This window comes from Panthera onca, chromosome D3 (assembly GCF_046562875.1).
Source record: "Panthera onca isolate mPanOnc1 chromosome D3, mPanOnc1 haplotype 2, whole genome shotgun sequence".
Lineage (NCBI taxonomy): Eukaryota > Metazoa > Chordata > Mammalia > Carnivora > Felidae > Panthera > Panthera onca.
This window is the reverse complement of record NC_138350.1, coordinates 15768678-15783891: the sequence shown is the minus strand read 5'-3', so window position 1 is coordinate 15783891 and position 15214 is coordinate 15768678. Positions and strand designations below refer to the sequence as shown.

At 43.1% G+C, this 15214-nt stretch overlaps 1 protein-coding gene and 1 long non-coding RNA gene across 4 annotated transcripts in view; both read left to right on the top strand.

Annotated features, from left to right (window-relative positions):
- Positions 1 to 983: 983 nt before the first annotated feature.
- SPPL3 (signal peptide peptidase like 3) overlaps positions 984 to 15214 on the top strand; it is a 138368-nt gene continuing 124137 nt past the window's right edge. Inside the window, exon 1 of one of the 3 annotated variants that reach the window (XM_060612465.3) lies at positions 984 to 1117. In XM_060612465.3, the coding sequence (XP_060468448.1) occupies positions 1095 to 1117 (23 nt within the window). In that variant the 5' untranslated portion in view covers positions 984 to 1094. Of the gene's footprint in view, positions 1118 to 1279; positions 1421 to 15214 lie in introns of those variants that run through there. The other 2 variants (XM_078435708.2, XM_078435707.2) reach the window with 2 other exon arrangements.
- On the top strand, positions 1429 to 6343 carry LOC132665451 (uncharacterized). The gene is made up of 2 exons (XR_009604146.3): positions 1429 to 3079; positions 3217 to 6343. It is a non-coding gene; the product is annotated as an uncharacterized LOC132665451 (long non-coding RNA).

Sequence of the window (15214 nt, the reverse complement as noted above, 5' to 3'; positions counted from 1 at the left end):
GGGCAGAGATCCAGCAGAATCGGTGGATTTATCGTTTGGTTCCCAATAAATATCTGATGATGGATTAAGTGAAGGCAAGTGTGGGGTATTCGAGTTGGCACCCCGAGGACCTGGCACAGAGCCTGGCGCAATAGAGGCTGGCAGCACGGAACATTTGCTAAACGAATGAATGAACCAACGAACGAAGGGATGCGGCGCTCGGCCTGCGGACTGACAGGTTGACTGACAGTTGGGGGACCCGCCGCCAGCACACTGTTGATTGACGACTGACAGCTGACTGGCAGCCAACGGACGCTTCGGGGCTCCTGATTGGCTGGCTGCTGCAGCCCCCTTAAAGGGAAATGGGAGGGGGCCCGAGGCGACGGCTCCGCGTGGGGAGGAGGCGGCACCAGGCGGCGGGAGGCGGCCCATCCGCCAGAAGCCTTGCGAGCAACAGTCGCCTCGAACCAGCGAACCGACGTCCCCGCGCAAGGGCCTGGCGCGAGGGGCGGGGCGCGCGCGTCACGTGAGCGTGTTTTGGGCACGTGACCCGCGCGGGTCCAAGGCTGGCCCCCGCCCCCTCTTCTCCTCCCCTCGGCGGGTGTGAGCCGAGCGGCCTCGCCTCAACGCCTAGCGCCCCCCTCAGCCGCCGCCGCCGCCGCCGCCGTCGCCGCCTCCGCCCGCCGGCCATGTCCCCCGGCCGCCGCCGCCGCCGCTCGAGCGCGGCGCTCCCGCGGCCCAGCGCGCAGTGAGCGCGGGGCCCTCTCGCCGCTCGCCCGCCCCGGGGCCCCCTTGTTCTCCGCGCCGCCGCCGCCGCCGCCGCCGCCATGTTGGGTTTAGAGCCGCAGCGGAGCCGCCGCCGCCGCCGCGGGTGAGGGAGGCCGAGAGCGGAGCCCGCCCCGCCCCGGGGCCCAGGGAGCGGGGCCGCCTTGGAGCCCGGCCTCTCCCCGCCAGCCGCCTTCCCGGCCCGCCCGCCGTGCGAGCCAGCGAGCGAGCGCCGGGCCGCGGCCGCGCCTTCCGCTCCCGGCCCGAGCGAGTCCGCCGCCCGTTCGTGCCGCCGCCGCCGCCGCCGGGCCCGGCCAGAGCCTGCAGCGGAGCCCAAGAGAGTCAGCGCCATGGCGGAGCAGACCTACTCGTGGTGAGTGCGGGGCTCGGGAGGCCGGGGCGCGGCGCAAGTGGGGGTCGGGGCGCCGGCGCGGCCGGCCGGGGGCAAGAGGAGGAGGAGGAGGAGGAACAGGTGCGCGTTGCGGGGGGGAGGGCACGGGTTGGGGGTGCACGCCCCCCTCGTCCCCACCAGAGGGGGCGGCTGGCGCTGGAGGAAGGCGGTCAGCGGCCGGGGACCCGGCGCCCGAGAAGGGGGATGGAAGCGGCGGCCGCCGCGGCGGATGTCATCTGGTCATGGGCGGAGCAGGTGATGGAGAAGGGGAGCATGACCCCAAAGGTGGGAAGCCCGCGGATGGGAAGTTGAATCCCCTGGGCACCCCGGAACTGACTTGAGGGGGTGGCTCCCGGGCAGGAGGAATTGAAAGGGTGGGCAGAGGCGGGCCGGGGCAAGGGTGAGCCACTGGGTTGCGAGGAAGCTGGTGGGAAAAACAGGTGATAAAAGAGGACGAAGTTGGAAGTTGTGAGAGAGGAGGAGCCGTCTAACTGGGGCCGCTGCTCGGCACCTGGAGGGCGAGTGAAGGGAGAGTTGGTAAGGTGGGCAGAGGCCCGGGCATGACGGAAGGGTTAACGGCGGAAGGAGCGTCTCGGGAGCCATGGAGGGAAGTCCCTTGTGAAGAGTTTGGAAGGGGAGCCTGTTTGGATAACCACATTCTGGAAGGGAGGTCGTTGGTGGCAGTGGGGCATGAGTAGAATCTTTGTGAGCGTCGGCACTCTGTTCTTCAGAATTTAAAGTGGCCTGGTGCCCTGGGTCAGGTGTGGAGATGGAAGGTCTGCAAGATCTGCCCATTTTTATAGGACTTTTAAAGTTATTAAATAGCTTATTAAGGACTGAGAAGCGTTACTATGTAGTTTATAGAGTGAGGACATACCTGTCTTGAGAAGGGAGTGCGGTGTTTGGGGAGAAGGGGATGAGAGGCCTCCCTGTAGCATGTGGAGGTGGAATATTTGCAGGAGGGGTTGAGGGAATGATGATAGTTTCCTTGAAGAGTGGAAATTGGATAGTGCGGAGGAGGTGGTAACGGGAGGGTGAGGAGGCAAGAAATGGGATGATGGTGTGGGGATGGGGAATCCGGTTGCAATCTAGAGAGATTGAAGATGGTTTGCCTTTGGTTTGAAGCCAATTTGACTTGGGACAGAATTGTGTGCTTTCCCTTGTTAGAAAAGAGCACAATAGAGTAGGAAGGGCAGGGCATTTGGAGTTGGAAGACTTGGTTTGGAGGTCCGGTTCACCACTAAGTTGCTTTATAACTGGGCAGGATAGTAAGTTCTCCATTTCTTTTCCCTTACTACTAGATAGGAGAATTGCCTTTTTCTTGGGTTGTAAAGATTAAATGAATAACTTTACAAAGCACATGGCAAGCTGTAAAGTGTTACATCTTACTACATTATAGTTAGGGAAACAGAGAATGGGTAATAAGTGAAAACAAAGAATGGTTTTTAGGTGGAGGGCTTTAATGGAGTGGATGCTTTGTGGTGGTTGGCGTTAGGATAAGTCAGGAACTCATTCTGCCTTCACAGAGGGAAAGAGCGTTGATGGTTGAAGATGGTCATTCAAAAGGGAACCTCAATGATGTGTATACAAGCTCAAAAAGAAGATAACGGAAAGACTGAAATAAAGTAACACTAAAAGAAGAATTAAAACGTTGGTAAACAGTTGTGACTGCATATGTATTTTTAAAAGCTGTTTAATTGGATAGTTTTGAGCAACAGTGAGCTGCCTCTCCCTAGCAGGTAATAAGGAACACAAGATTGCGGCTGGAGCTTTCTTATGGACACAGTAAGTTCGCCTTGTGGTAGCTAACTCATCTCAAGCTCTTAACACTCTGGCCCAGCTGAGAGTCCTGATGGCTACCCTGCTTTGTGCTGTATAGAGGCCGCGGATGGTTGGAGGAAATACACTGGCCAAGAAGTGGGGGAAATGAGAGTGTTTCACTAGGTAGGTTGGCCACACACTATCTCTGTGTGATGTTGGACAGCTCTGCTCGTTCAGTAGGGACTATTTTGTGAAGTTTGATAGTTTACAATATTCATCCTACTGAAATACTTCAATCTCAGCTCCCTTTGGCTTTACAGGCAGAGAAGCTCCTTGAAATCAGAATGCTTAGCCTGTCATCTTTAGATGGAGAAACTTTTTACATCATCTTGAGAGAGGGAGTTGTCTGAGGCGAGAGGACTGGAAAACCAGGCAGCTTTCTAGGTTCTGATAGTTACCAGAGGTAATGATCCATGTGGCGGTAAGGTACTTGTTTAATTCTCCCAAGGCCCTGAGGTCGGTGATCACTCCCTGTTTTAAAGAGGAGGAAATGTAGGCTCAGGAGGACAAGTGATTTGTCTAAGATACCTCATCTGTGATGCTTTATTTTGTTGGACATGAATTCTCCCATCATTTTATTCATTCTCCTTGAAATGTAAGTATGGAAAAGGTATTCCGAAAGTACATGTAAACAGAGTTTTGGAATATCTCTCATTTGCAGTATCTTTGTCACCATTCCTTAGGTTCAGGCAAATAAGAGTTGATTTTTTTTTTAATAGACTTATGCTTTATTTGTATGTGGCCTTGAGGAAAATCAACCTTGTGGAGACCACTGTGGCAATATAGATTTGTCTGAGGATGGAGTCAGCGAAGAATGTAGAAGTCAGAAGAATGAAAATAGGTTTCTTTAGGATTTTCATATAATAAGATAATGTAAATCATAAAGCAAGATTGGCCATGAGGTGGTAATTGTTGAAGCTTAGTGATGAGTACATGGGGGTTTATTATTTTATTCTGTATACCTGGACATATTTACATTTTTCATAATAAAAAGTTAATTTAAAAACCCTACACATGCTGTTCATGCTGTTTTCTGATTTCTTGTGCTTGCTTTCTGTGTTGAGAAGCTTTCTGTGAGTAGGTGTATTAAGAATATGTAGGTTATGACCTGATGAATGAGGGGGCACGAGCCACCCAGGTAGTGGGCAGGTAGCTCCCTGAGCATGTGAGCTTCCACTTTGGGCACATGAAATCCATGGGGTTGCTCTGGTTGAAGGTGCAGGTTCAGTACACCCATACAACAGAAGTACAGAGTTCCCCTTGTCTGTGGGGTTTACATGCCAGGACTCCAGTGGATGCCTGAAACCAAGGATAGTACTGAACCCTAATATATCCTATGTTTTCTCTATCCATACATACTTACGATAAAGTTTAAATGATAAATTAGGCCTAGTAAGAGATTAACAACAAAAAATAAAATAATTATGATGGCATACTATAATAAAAGTCATGTATGGTCTCTCAGAATATCTTACTGTACTGTACTCACCCTTGTTGAGATGATAGGAGATGATAAGATGCTTATGTGATGAGATGAAGTTACGTGCATGAACATAGGCATTGTGATGTAGCATTAGGCTATTATTGACCTTCTGACAGTACGTGAGGAGGAGGATTATCTGCTTCTGGACTGTGGCTGACCCTGGTAACTGAAATCGTGGGGCCCCATGAGCCAGGGAGAGGGTAGACCTGTGTCCCAGGTCATGAGCAGGAGATACATAGCCGGGTAGCAAGCACCTGTGATTGGTGTGGAGGTCAGTAATTTGGGGGGCTTAATGCTAGTGGTTATTTTTAAAAGGTGCCCAGGGAAAAGCAAAGCAGGGACTTGTGGTGAGTATCCCAAACTTGAGTCCTTATCTGAATGTCCAGACTCTGGGTGTGATTATGGATATCATACTAAAAAATGGCTAGGTAGCAACTCAGAAAAACAAAGTTCTTGTTCTCAATAGTTGTTTTCCTCATCACACTTTCTTCCTAGCAAATTCTATCAAAATCCTGTCATGCAAGGGTTCACTGCAAATTCCACTGAGCTGTGAAGCATTTTCTGAACACCCCAACTGAAAGTGATCTCTTTATTGTTGATACTTGTAGTCTGCATCATTCCTCCCTTTACATGTGTGAATACTTAAGCCTCTTCATTAGATTGTAAACTCCTTGAGGGTAAGGACACTGTTAACACTAACCTTTGTCTTGCCCATAGCTCCTGCTTAGGAGCTGATTGAGTGAACATGATTTTCTGGGTGTTTCATCCTTTGTTGAAAGGATTTTTTTTTTAATTTTTTAATGTTTATTTATTTTTGAAAGAGAGAGAGAGAGAGAGTGACAAGAGTGCAAGCAGGGGAGGGACAGAGAGAGAAGGAGACACAGAATCCAAAGCAGGCTTCAGGCTCTGAGTTGTCAGCACAGAGCCCGACGTGGGGCTCGAACTCACGAGCCGTGAGATCGTGACCTGAGCCAAAGTCAGACGCTCAACTGACTGAGCCACCCAGGCACCCTTGTTGAAAGAATATTTTAAGTGTAAATGGAAGCTACAGTTAGATGAGTGTTTATTATAATCCATATACTTATAGAAGAGAGCTTTTGGTAACTTAGTTTCCTGGTATCACTTGCTATAAGAATGAATAATGCCATCCTTAATAAAGTTTTAAATAAAAGCTATTGACATATGAAATTAAAGTTATTGGTAGTAACACCACAGTCTTTATCATGATTAAACCACAAGATTCTGCTTGTATCCTTTTTGCTTGTAAAGTGAGGAAGTAAAGGAATGCATGTGAAAACACAAATAGAAGGTGCAAACTAGACTTTTATTAATTTGAGAAAAATACCTTGCTTAATAAATATTTTTGAGCAGTTGTTTTAGCTTAAGTTCTGTGGGAAAGGGGAACTTGTCTCTCTTATTTTTATTTTTTAATTTTTTTTTTTAGGCTTGTCTCTTGATGGAGTCATTTATAAGTGCACTTGAATCTTGGTGGTAAAAGTTACTTATGTTAGGGTTAATGTTGGTGTAGGGGGAAAAGGAAATAAGTACATGTGAACCTCACTGGGATGAATTTTGTTACCAAAATAGTATCATAATAATTTATTGTGTTTTCTCCATGCTAGGGCTTTACACGCATTGCTAAGTAAGGAAACTGAGGCTCAAAGAATTTAAGTAACTTGCCAGATAACATGTAAATGGTTAAAGGGCTCAAAGTCCAGACTGACACGAAGATTCTGCCACTGAATCTACTTTCATTTCCACAGTCACCACTCAAGCCAACCCATCTTTTGAGTGAGTTCCTTGTTAGCCTCCTCACTGGGTTCCCCCCATTCTCCACACGATGGCCCTTCTGAGTGGCCTTCTAACTCCTTGACTCAGATCCTGTCAATCCTCTGCTTTTAAAACCCTTTGGTGGCCACACTTAGAATAAAATTTAAGTTCCTTAGTAGACTCTTCATAGTCTCATCTTGTGTGTGTCTCTGAGGGATGACAGACCATAAACAAGCTAAAAGTTACACAAGGGTAAGAATCTATTTTGATACTCTCTCCAGGGCCTGGCATGTAATGGGTAGCTCGTAAATATTTACTGAACAAATGAATGAGAATGCTTCCTCTGGCCTACGTTTAAGATCTGCTCTAAGGATTGCATTATGTTGAGGTGATATAGTGTTATGATAATGGACTTTATCCTGTGAGGTATTTACAAATAGTGCTAAACCTGAGAGTGAGAAATAACAGATCTCTGGAACTCACGGAAGTCACTTCTACTTTGCAGTTACTGTTGTGTGTCATTTTATCTCTAGTGATCATACCTGATTGCTGTATCTTGTGGTCATTGCATCTAATACAAGTTTTTCAGAGAGAAATACTCAGTTGAAAATATGTCTCTAGTATTATAAACTTTAGATTTGCTCATTAAAAAAATTTTTTTTAATGTTTATTTATTTTTGAGAGAGACAGAGACAGAATGTGAGTGGGTTAGGGGCAGAGAGAGAGGGAGACACAGAATCCGAAACAGGCTCCAGGCTCGGAGCCGTCAGCACAGAGCCCAACGCGGGGCTCGAACTCACGAGCCGTGAGATCATGACCCGAGCTGAAGTTGGCCACTCAACCAGCTGAGCCACCCAGGCGCCCCAAGATTTGCTCATTTTAAAAACATGTTTTGCTTAGAGTTAAGGTGCTGTAATAATGGTTTGGTGATGCATGATTCAAGCTGAAAATTAACCAAAACTAAAACCAAGAATTTGTACCAAAATCATTTTCCTCAATGTTTCTTATGAAGCCTGGGGAGGGGGAAGGGGGAAGCTGGAGAGTTTGTAGCCATATCAGCCTATAATTTAGCAAGTAGTATTACGAATTAAAATGCCTAGTGCCCGTGGATCTCTCAAAACAGATTTCTACGTGACCACTTATTTTAGAGATGACAAATGCCACTGAATTGAGGTGTTATGTAGTTCTGTATAGTTGTATTTTACTTCAACATAATAACTTCATTTTTATCATTCTCACGTTTCATCAAACTATCTCAGGGAAAATCCAGGGGTGTTCTAAGAGGAGAGAGTGTGTCTAACCAAGTGCTGTTTTAGTTGGCTACGTTTGGCACCTGAACTTCATGTGGTTGCTGTCCCTGGCAATAGAGCCATAAGAATGACTTGATTTATTAAATTCTATAATATATTTTCTGGCGTTTAATGGTTGTTTCTTAAGAGTTAAAGGGAAGTATTGGTTTTATTCGTTGTATGTTTAAATCAAGAAATTTTTGGAACTTTGCAACAAGTTTCTGTAACACATTTTCCAATCCTCACTTAAAAAGTGAGAGGTAGAGTTCTCCTCTTCCGTAATTTTAACCTCTTAGGTGTCTAGAGGGGCTTCAGGTGACCAAATTCAATTTTACAGGGAAAATCTACAGTTAGTCCCGATGATCCTCATAATGAATTCTTACCTCTCAGATTTTATTAGTAGGTCTCACTAGGTCCACAGCTTAACATAAAACAGACCTACTCATTAGCTGTGACTAGACTAGATTGAGGACCTGTGAAAAGATTTGAAAGTATTTTTAAGATATTAGACTGATGAATATGCAGTCGCCTAATAGACACCTAGTAGAAAATCCCATTTCTTGGTTTGTAGGTTGCACCCTAGCTTGGTAAGAAAACTCAGTAATCTCTATTTTGGACTTCTGGTATTGATAGTGAAGAACTATTAAGGGATAAAAAACAAAAGTGCACTAAAGTAGAGGTGTGCCCCAGTTGTTTTTTATGTAAATTGTATTGAACGTAAGTGATGGCTCAGAAAGTATTTGATTCTGCCAACGTCATTCACTAAATTTTTGTTTGAAATTCTAAAATACGAGGATTTACTTCTGGTTTTTTTTGAATTGGGAAACATTTGTTGGAGGGTGATTTCCATCTCTGATGAACTGTGAGCTAGTCTTGTCTTGGTCCCAGTATTATATTCTGTACAGTGGTTATGCCTGTCCTCCATAGAATTGTTGCAAGGATTCAATGAGATAATGTAAGTGCAAATGCTTTGTAATTGCTAAGTGAAATATAAAAAGCAAGGTATTTGTTCTCTACATTGTAAGATCCAGACAGGTTCCAGATACAGGTTCCTCGCTACAGAAATGATTTTTCTCATTTCACGAAATAACTAGCATTTAAACTTTGAGATGTTCAAATAATGTTTTATAAAAAGAATGAGAATAGTTTGCAAATTGTCATTGGTTTGTATTGTTGCCTTTGAAATGTGCTGAAATGTGCTTCTAGTCCTGTTTTGAAGTCCAACAAACAAGAAAAACCATGAATAAAAGCTAAGTTTTTTCATAAAATAGTTTTATTTTGATTGCTTGAAGGCAGTTTCCTTCATAATGTATTCATGTGAGGGGAAGAGAGCAGTGGTATGGATAAACCTAGTCTTTTCCTGGTTTTCTCTGGAATGGCCAGGACACTTGGACCCTAAAATGTGTGAGGAGGGGCTGTTAGCAGTTTCTTATCTGTTTCCCTACTCCGTACCAGGTCTGCCAGGCACACCCATTTCCCCTCATCTGAAGGCCTCAGATTTTGGCTTCACTCTGACCTAAATAGGACATGTGCAGCAAAGTTTTAATTGTTTCTTCAACTTAGTTATACAGACATTTTGACTTAAGTACAGTACTTGACTTCGTTGTTTCCTTGTCTTAAGTTTTGCTTGAGTTGTCTAGCTTTACTCTCCAAATCTGTAAATCTTCAGGCTTTGCCTGACAGCCTTAACTTTTAAACATTGGACTGTATGCTTTACTGACTTTATAAACCCCCAGAAATTTACATTCATTTCTCAAAAATGCTTGGAAAAATACTACTGTTAGAAGTAAAAGTTAGTTTTAGAGAGTGAATTCTTTTATCTATGCATTGATTAGTGCAAGCACCAATACCTTAAAAATATTTTCAAACATTGGGGCGCCTGGGTGGCTCAGGCGGTTAAGCGTCCGACTTCGGCTCAGTTCATGATCTCGTGGTTTATGGGTTCGTGCCCCGCATCGGGCTCTGGGCTGACAGCCCGGAGCCCCGAGCCTGGAGCCTGCTTCCGATTCTGTGTCAACTTCTCTCTCTGCCCCTCCCCCACTTGTGCTCTGTCTCTCTCTATCAACAATAAATAAACGTAAAAAAAAAAAAATATTTTCAAACATAGCTTTCAGAGGGGCTAAGTCTAGTCTTGTTACAGAAATGCCACCTGGTACTGCTGCAAGGCTATCGAGAGTGAAAGATTTGAGATAAGATCAGTTAATTAGGAAGGAGAGAATAGAGAGGGCAGAATGGAAGACCGGAAGTTGAGGCTTGGGAAACTCAAAACTGAGAATGGGAGGAAGAAGAGGAATCAAAGGAAGTTCCATCAGAAGTAGGGTAATTAGCAAAGCTCCATGGCAGTGAAAGAAAAGGCACAGAGAATTTGGGGGGGCAAGAGTGTAAAAAGCTACAAGGTTCAAAGAGAATGAAGAAAAAACAGGCTATTGAATTTGCAAAGGAAGTCATTAGTGAAAGTGCACTAATAAAGATCAGAGTAGTGAGGGTGAAAGGCAAATTAGGGAAGGGTAATGAAGAAATAAAGGCATCCTTTGGGTACTGGCCATTTGTTTGCCAAATAAGATGGGAAAGATGTAAGGAAAGAGTATGCTTGTTATAGACAGGGCCATAGGGTCTTCTGTTTTTATTGATAAGGTAGAGGATTGTATATTTGAAGCCAGGGAGAAAGAGAAATTGATCTTGGAAAGAGATTATTATTATTATTTTACTGTAGTTTAAATTTAGAGATTTTTATTTATTTATTGCAGTCATGGATTTCAGTTCGGAGTTGTGAAGGGAAATTAATGGGAAATGAACAACACTTAATGGGGATGTGACATTTAGTCTTTGATTCTTTGGATCTTTACATTAGTACTGTTTCGGATTGTATTTCATTTGGATGTCTTGTTTTCTTTGTGTGTGTGTGTGTGTGTGTGTGTGTGTGTGTGTGTGTGTGTGTGTATGTGTTAATTGTGTCCAACCTCTTTGGTCATTTGAAACATTGTTGCCTTGTAATCCTACTTCCTGTATTTTCTTTAAAATACTTGTTATTTCTGCCAAACTGGATTACTCACTGTTTCCCCTTTTATTCAAGCTCTTATACCTGGTTAGCCTTTCTCCCAAGTCTCTAAATATGTGAGTCCTATGCATCTTTGAAGGTCCAGCTGAAATGCTTTCCTCTTGTTACAGAATCTTTTTGATTTGTCTAGAAGAAATATTCTTCTGATGCCTGTAGTTCTTTATCTGATCCTGCCATGTGGCAGCACTTTGATGATTTTCTGACCTTGCATTGAATATATTTATGTGGCTATCTTCCTACCTTGACCGTGAACTCTGGGTAGAGGCTGAGGTTTTCTTTTTTTTTAAAGAATGAATGTTTTAGAGGTGACATTTGCCAGGTGCTGGATTTTAGAATATAATGTTTCCTTAAAAATATAATGAAAGGGCACATAGAAGAGAGGAGAGAATACTTACCTAACATCTCACAGCTCTTTGAAGAAAATACAAAAGTAAAATTGTTATTGTTAAGTTGGATCAAGTGCTGTGGCCGGATTTGCCTAACTTCCTAATATCCGTATAGCACCTTGAGAAGGAAAGTGGCTCAGCCCCCGAACCAAACACCTATGGGAGGCGTTTACAGAGGACCACAGGCTCTTTAGAGTCAGCGTCTTCGTTTATCTCAGTCTTCTTCAACTTGACTGCAGACCAACTGCTACCAATTTATTTATACTTGATCTCCCAAACAGGCACTTTGTGATATAATACTATTTTTTTTAATTGGAGAAGCTCTGCTTTTTTTTTTTTTTTTTTTTTTTTTTTTTTTTTGGTAATTAGCAGGGGACGAGTTTCAGTCACATGCTCAAATGAAAATATTTTGCAGGAAACTTCCTTTGAGGTATGAGGAGCAATAAGTTATGTGGAAACCAGCTTCTGAGCAATTTAACATTTTCTCTCTTGCTTCTTTTTTTTTTTTTTTTTAAATTTTTTTTCAACGTTTTTTATTTTATTTTTGGGACAGAGAGAGACATAGCATGAACGGGGGAGGGGCAGAGAGAGAGGGAGACACAGAATCAGAAACAGGCTCCAGGCTCCGAGCCATCAGCCCAGAGCCTGACGCGGGGCTCGAACTCATGGACCGTGAGATCGTGACCTGGCTGAAGTCGGACGCTTAACCGACTGCGCCACCCAGGCGCCCCTTCTCTCTTGCTTCTATTTCAGAGTTTCATATTCCTTGTATTTAAGCTTTTGTTTAAAGAGCTGATAGCATGATCAGTACCTCTGAGTTACAAGAGAAATGTTTATATTATTGGTTGCATTCACATGAGTGTCTTTTTAAAATTGCATTGTAGTGTTCAGGTACAATTTGGTGGTGGTATAGGAGATATCTGTAAGGGATTGGATATCAGAAGTTTAAGAGAGAAATTGTTTTTGGAAAGTAATAGATTTTATAAGTAAGGATCTAAAAGATATATTTCTGATGATTTATCTTAAGAGGATTTTATCATATTTTTTCCTTAATTTTCTTTACATTTTATCTGAAAATACTCAGTTCCTTCATATTTTTGTTGCTTTTACTATCAAGAAAGTATATATGTCTCACAATAATATTGTTTCAATTTACAAATTGTTCCTTATGTTATAAAGAATGAACCTCCAGTGTAGTCTAATCTTTAGATTAAAAATACAATTTTTTTCTGGAAAAAAATGGTGCTAATTTTTTTTTTAAATAGAAACTTATTTTGCCTTCATCTTTTCCCTGTTTTTAAGAGACTGTTTTCTCTTTTAACTCATTTCTTTTCTCTTGTTTAATAATTGTAATTCAGAAAGGGCAATTAAAAAAAATCTCGGCCTAGTGAGTGCATATTTTAAATTGCATAGATACAGCAGTGCCTCAGTCTTAGTTTAGAGTTCAATAACCTAGTCGTCTGGATAGGGATAAACCAGGAGTTTGGGGGATTAGAAACTTGTTTTTGTTTTGCACCTTTGTATGCTGTGCAACGGTGAAAATAACTGACAGACCTAAGGATGATATATTAGGCTGGTATTCATGGATAGCAAAGGTTCCAAGACCTAATGCTAAAGGTTACCAACCAATTTAGAACAAAAGGGACTAACAAGTAGAAGTGAGAGAGAACAGTGAATAGCAGATGTGATTGGACAATAGAAGCGAGGCAAAGGTTACGAGACTCACGCATCAGGAAACTCAAGTAGTGAGACCAAATGGAAAAGATAGCCAGCTACTGGAATAGGAAACTCAGCCAGAGTCATCATGTGGCAAAGGTGCAAATAGCCCCATACATCTCTGCAAATCCAGCTTTGTGCTTCAGTTTAGGCTTCCCAAGTTGATAATGAGTCAACATTTGGTGATGAGGCAGTCTTAGCCTGTCCCATAGCTATCAAGAGCTTCTGGTGGGGCATCACAGCTAGGGACCTTGGAGACATTCTTAATCCCCATCAAACAAGTCAGTAAGCCCTGTTCATTATATATATATATATATATATATATATATATATATATATATATATATATATATATACATACACACACACACACACACACACACACATATATATACATATATGTATTTTTTTTCAATTTTAGAAACAATTTGTCTCTTCTTTATTCCCATCGTTGTCCCTAGATGACCCTTATTTGTGTTCCCTTAGTACATTGTACTTACCTTTTTCTTTTTTTTTTAATTTTTTTTAACGTTTATTTATTTTTGAGACAGAGAGAGACAGAGCATGAACGGGGGAGGGTCAGAGAGAGGGAGACACAGAAGCAGAAACAGGCTCCAGGCTCTGAGCCATCAGCCCAGAGCCGGACGGGGGGCTCGAACTCGCGGACCGTGAGATCGTGACCTGAGCCGAAGTCGGCCGCTCAACCGACTGAGCCACCCAGGCGGCCCCCGTACTTACCTTTTTCAATTGTTGTTTGTTTCCTTATTTGTTTCCTTGTAAAGTATTGAGGGCCTGATTATATTTTGTGTCTTTATCCTCAGTGGCTTAGCACATAGTTTATTTAAGTGTTATTCTAGGGGCACCTGGATGGCTCAGTTGGTTAAGTGTCTGACTTTGGTTCATGTTGTGATCTCATGGCTTGTGGGTTTGAGCCCCGGTTTGGGCTCAGTGCTGAGAGCCCAGAGCCTGGAGCCTGCTTCAGATTCTGTGTCTGCCTCTCTCTCTGCCCCTCCCCTGCTCGTAATCTGTCTCTCTCAAAAATAAGTAAACATTAAAAAAATAAATATTCTGTATTTTATTTTTTAAAATAACCCTAAAAGTAAAATTAGTAAGATGGAAGGTTATGTGATATCATCTGTTGCTTTCAACTTTCAGTTTAAGAGCTTGAAGGGACAAGCATCGAATATCATTTGGGTCTGTAGGTCAGTCTTTTACACTAAGTAATTGAAAATATTGTTGAAGATGTTAGGCTGGACCTACCTTGGTTATAACTAGTTTATGGAACCTCTTCAAAATACAGTGGGAGAATTGGTCACTGTGTTGGTTAGCTGTTGCTGCAGTAATACTGCATAACAAATTATCCCCACACCCGGTGGCTTAAAGTAGGAGTCTGCAGGTTGGCTGGGCACCTTTGCTTCTTGCTTCAGATATGTAAGTCAGTTGGGCGGCTCTGCTGCATGTGTGTTTAATTTGGGGCCTAGACTGAATGGGCAGCAGCATCTGCATGGGTGTGGGGGGGGGGAGTCCTTCTCATGACAGTGGCAGAAGCATAAGAGGGCAGGTGGAAACCTACAAGACTTCTTGAGGCTCAGGCTCAAAACTGGCATACTGTCATTTCTGCTTCATTCTTTCAACCTAAGCAAGTCTTTGGTGGAAACCAAAGACAAGGAGCCACAAAACTAAATCTTCCCCGTTTGTGGGAGGAGCTGCAAAATCACATGGCTACAGAGTAGATTCTGGGAGACTCGAGGAATTAGTGCCAGGAAAAGCAGTCAACCACAGTTGGAAGTTCCCACTTCCCTTTCATGTGACTAGGTGTCACTTTTCATTTTGTTCTAAAATGAAGCATATCATATAGTCAGATTTCATGTAGGTCTCTTTCTCTAGCATTCAGGTTTTCATTCTAATCTTTTATATTTTTAAAATAGCATTTTTGAGGTATAATTCACATACCATATAGTTCATTCATTTAAAGTGTACGTCTGGTGGTCCCTAGGTGGCTCAGTTGGTTAAACGTCCTACTGAGCTCAGGTTGTGATCTCACAGTTAGTGAATTTCAGCCCCTCATCAGGCTCTGTCCTGACAGCTCAGAGCCTGGAGCTGTTTCGGATTCTGTGTCTCCCTCTCTCCCTGCCCCTCCCCTGCTCTCAGTCTCTCTCTGTCTCTCTCAAAAATAAATGAAATATCAAAAAATAAAAATAAGTGTACATCTAGTGGTTTTTAGTACATTCACAGAGTTGTGGAGCCATTGCCACAGTCAATTTTAGAACATTTTTTTTTTCCACCTCCAAAGAAACCCTGTCATTAGAAATTACTCCCTTTTCCCCCTTCTCCCTAGCTCCTGGAAGCCACTAATGTACTTTTAGTTTTTATGGATTTGCCCATTTCGTATAAATGGAATAATACAATATGTGGTCTTTTGACTGACTTCTCTTAGCATGCTGTGTTCAGGATTCATCCATGTTGTGGCATGTATTGGTGCTTCGTTCCTTTTTATTGCCAAATAATATTCCATTTTATGCATATACCATATTCTGCTTATCTGTTCATCAGGTG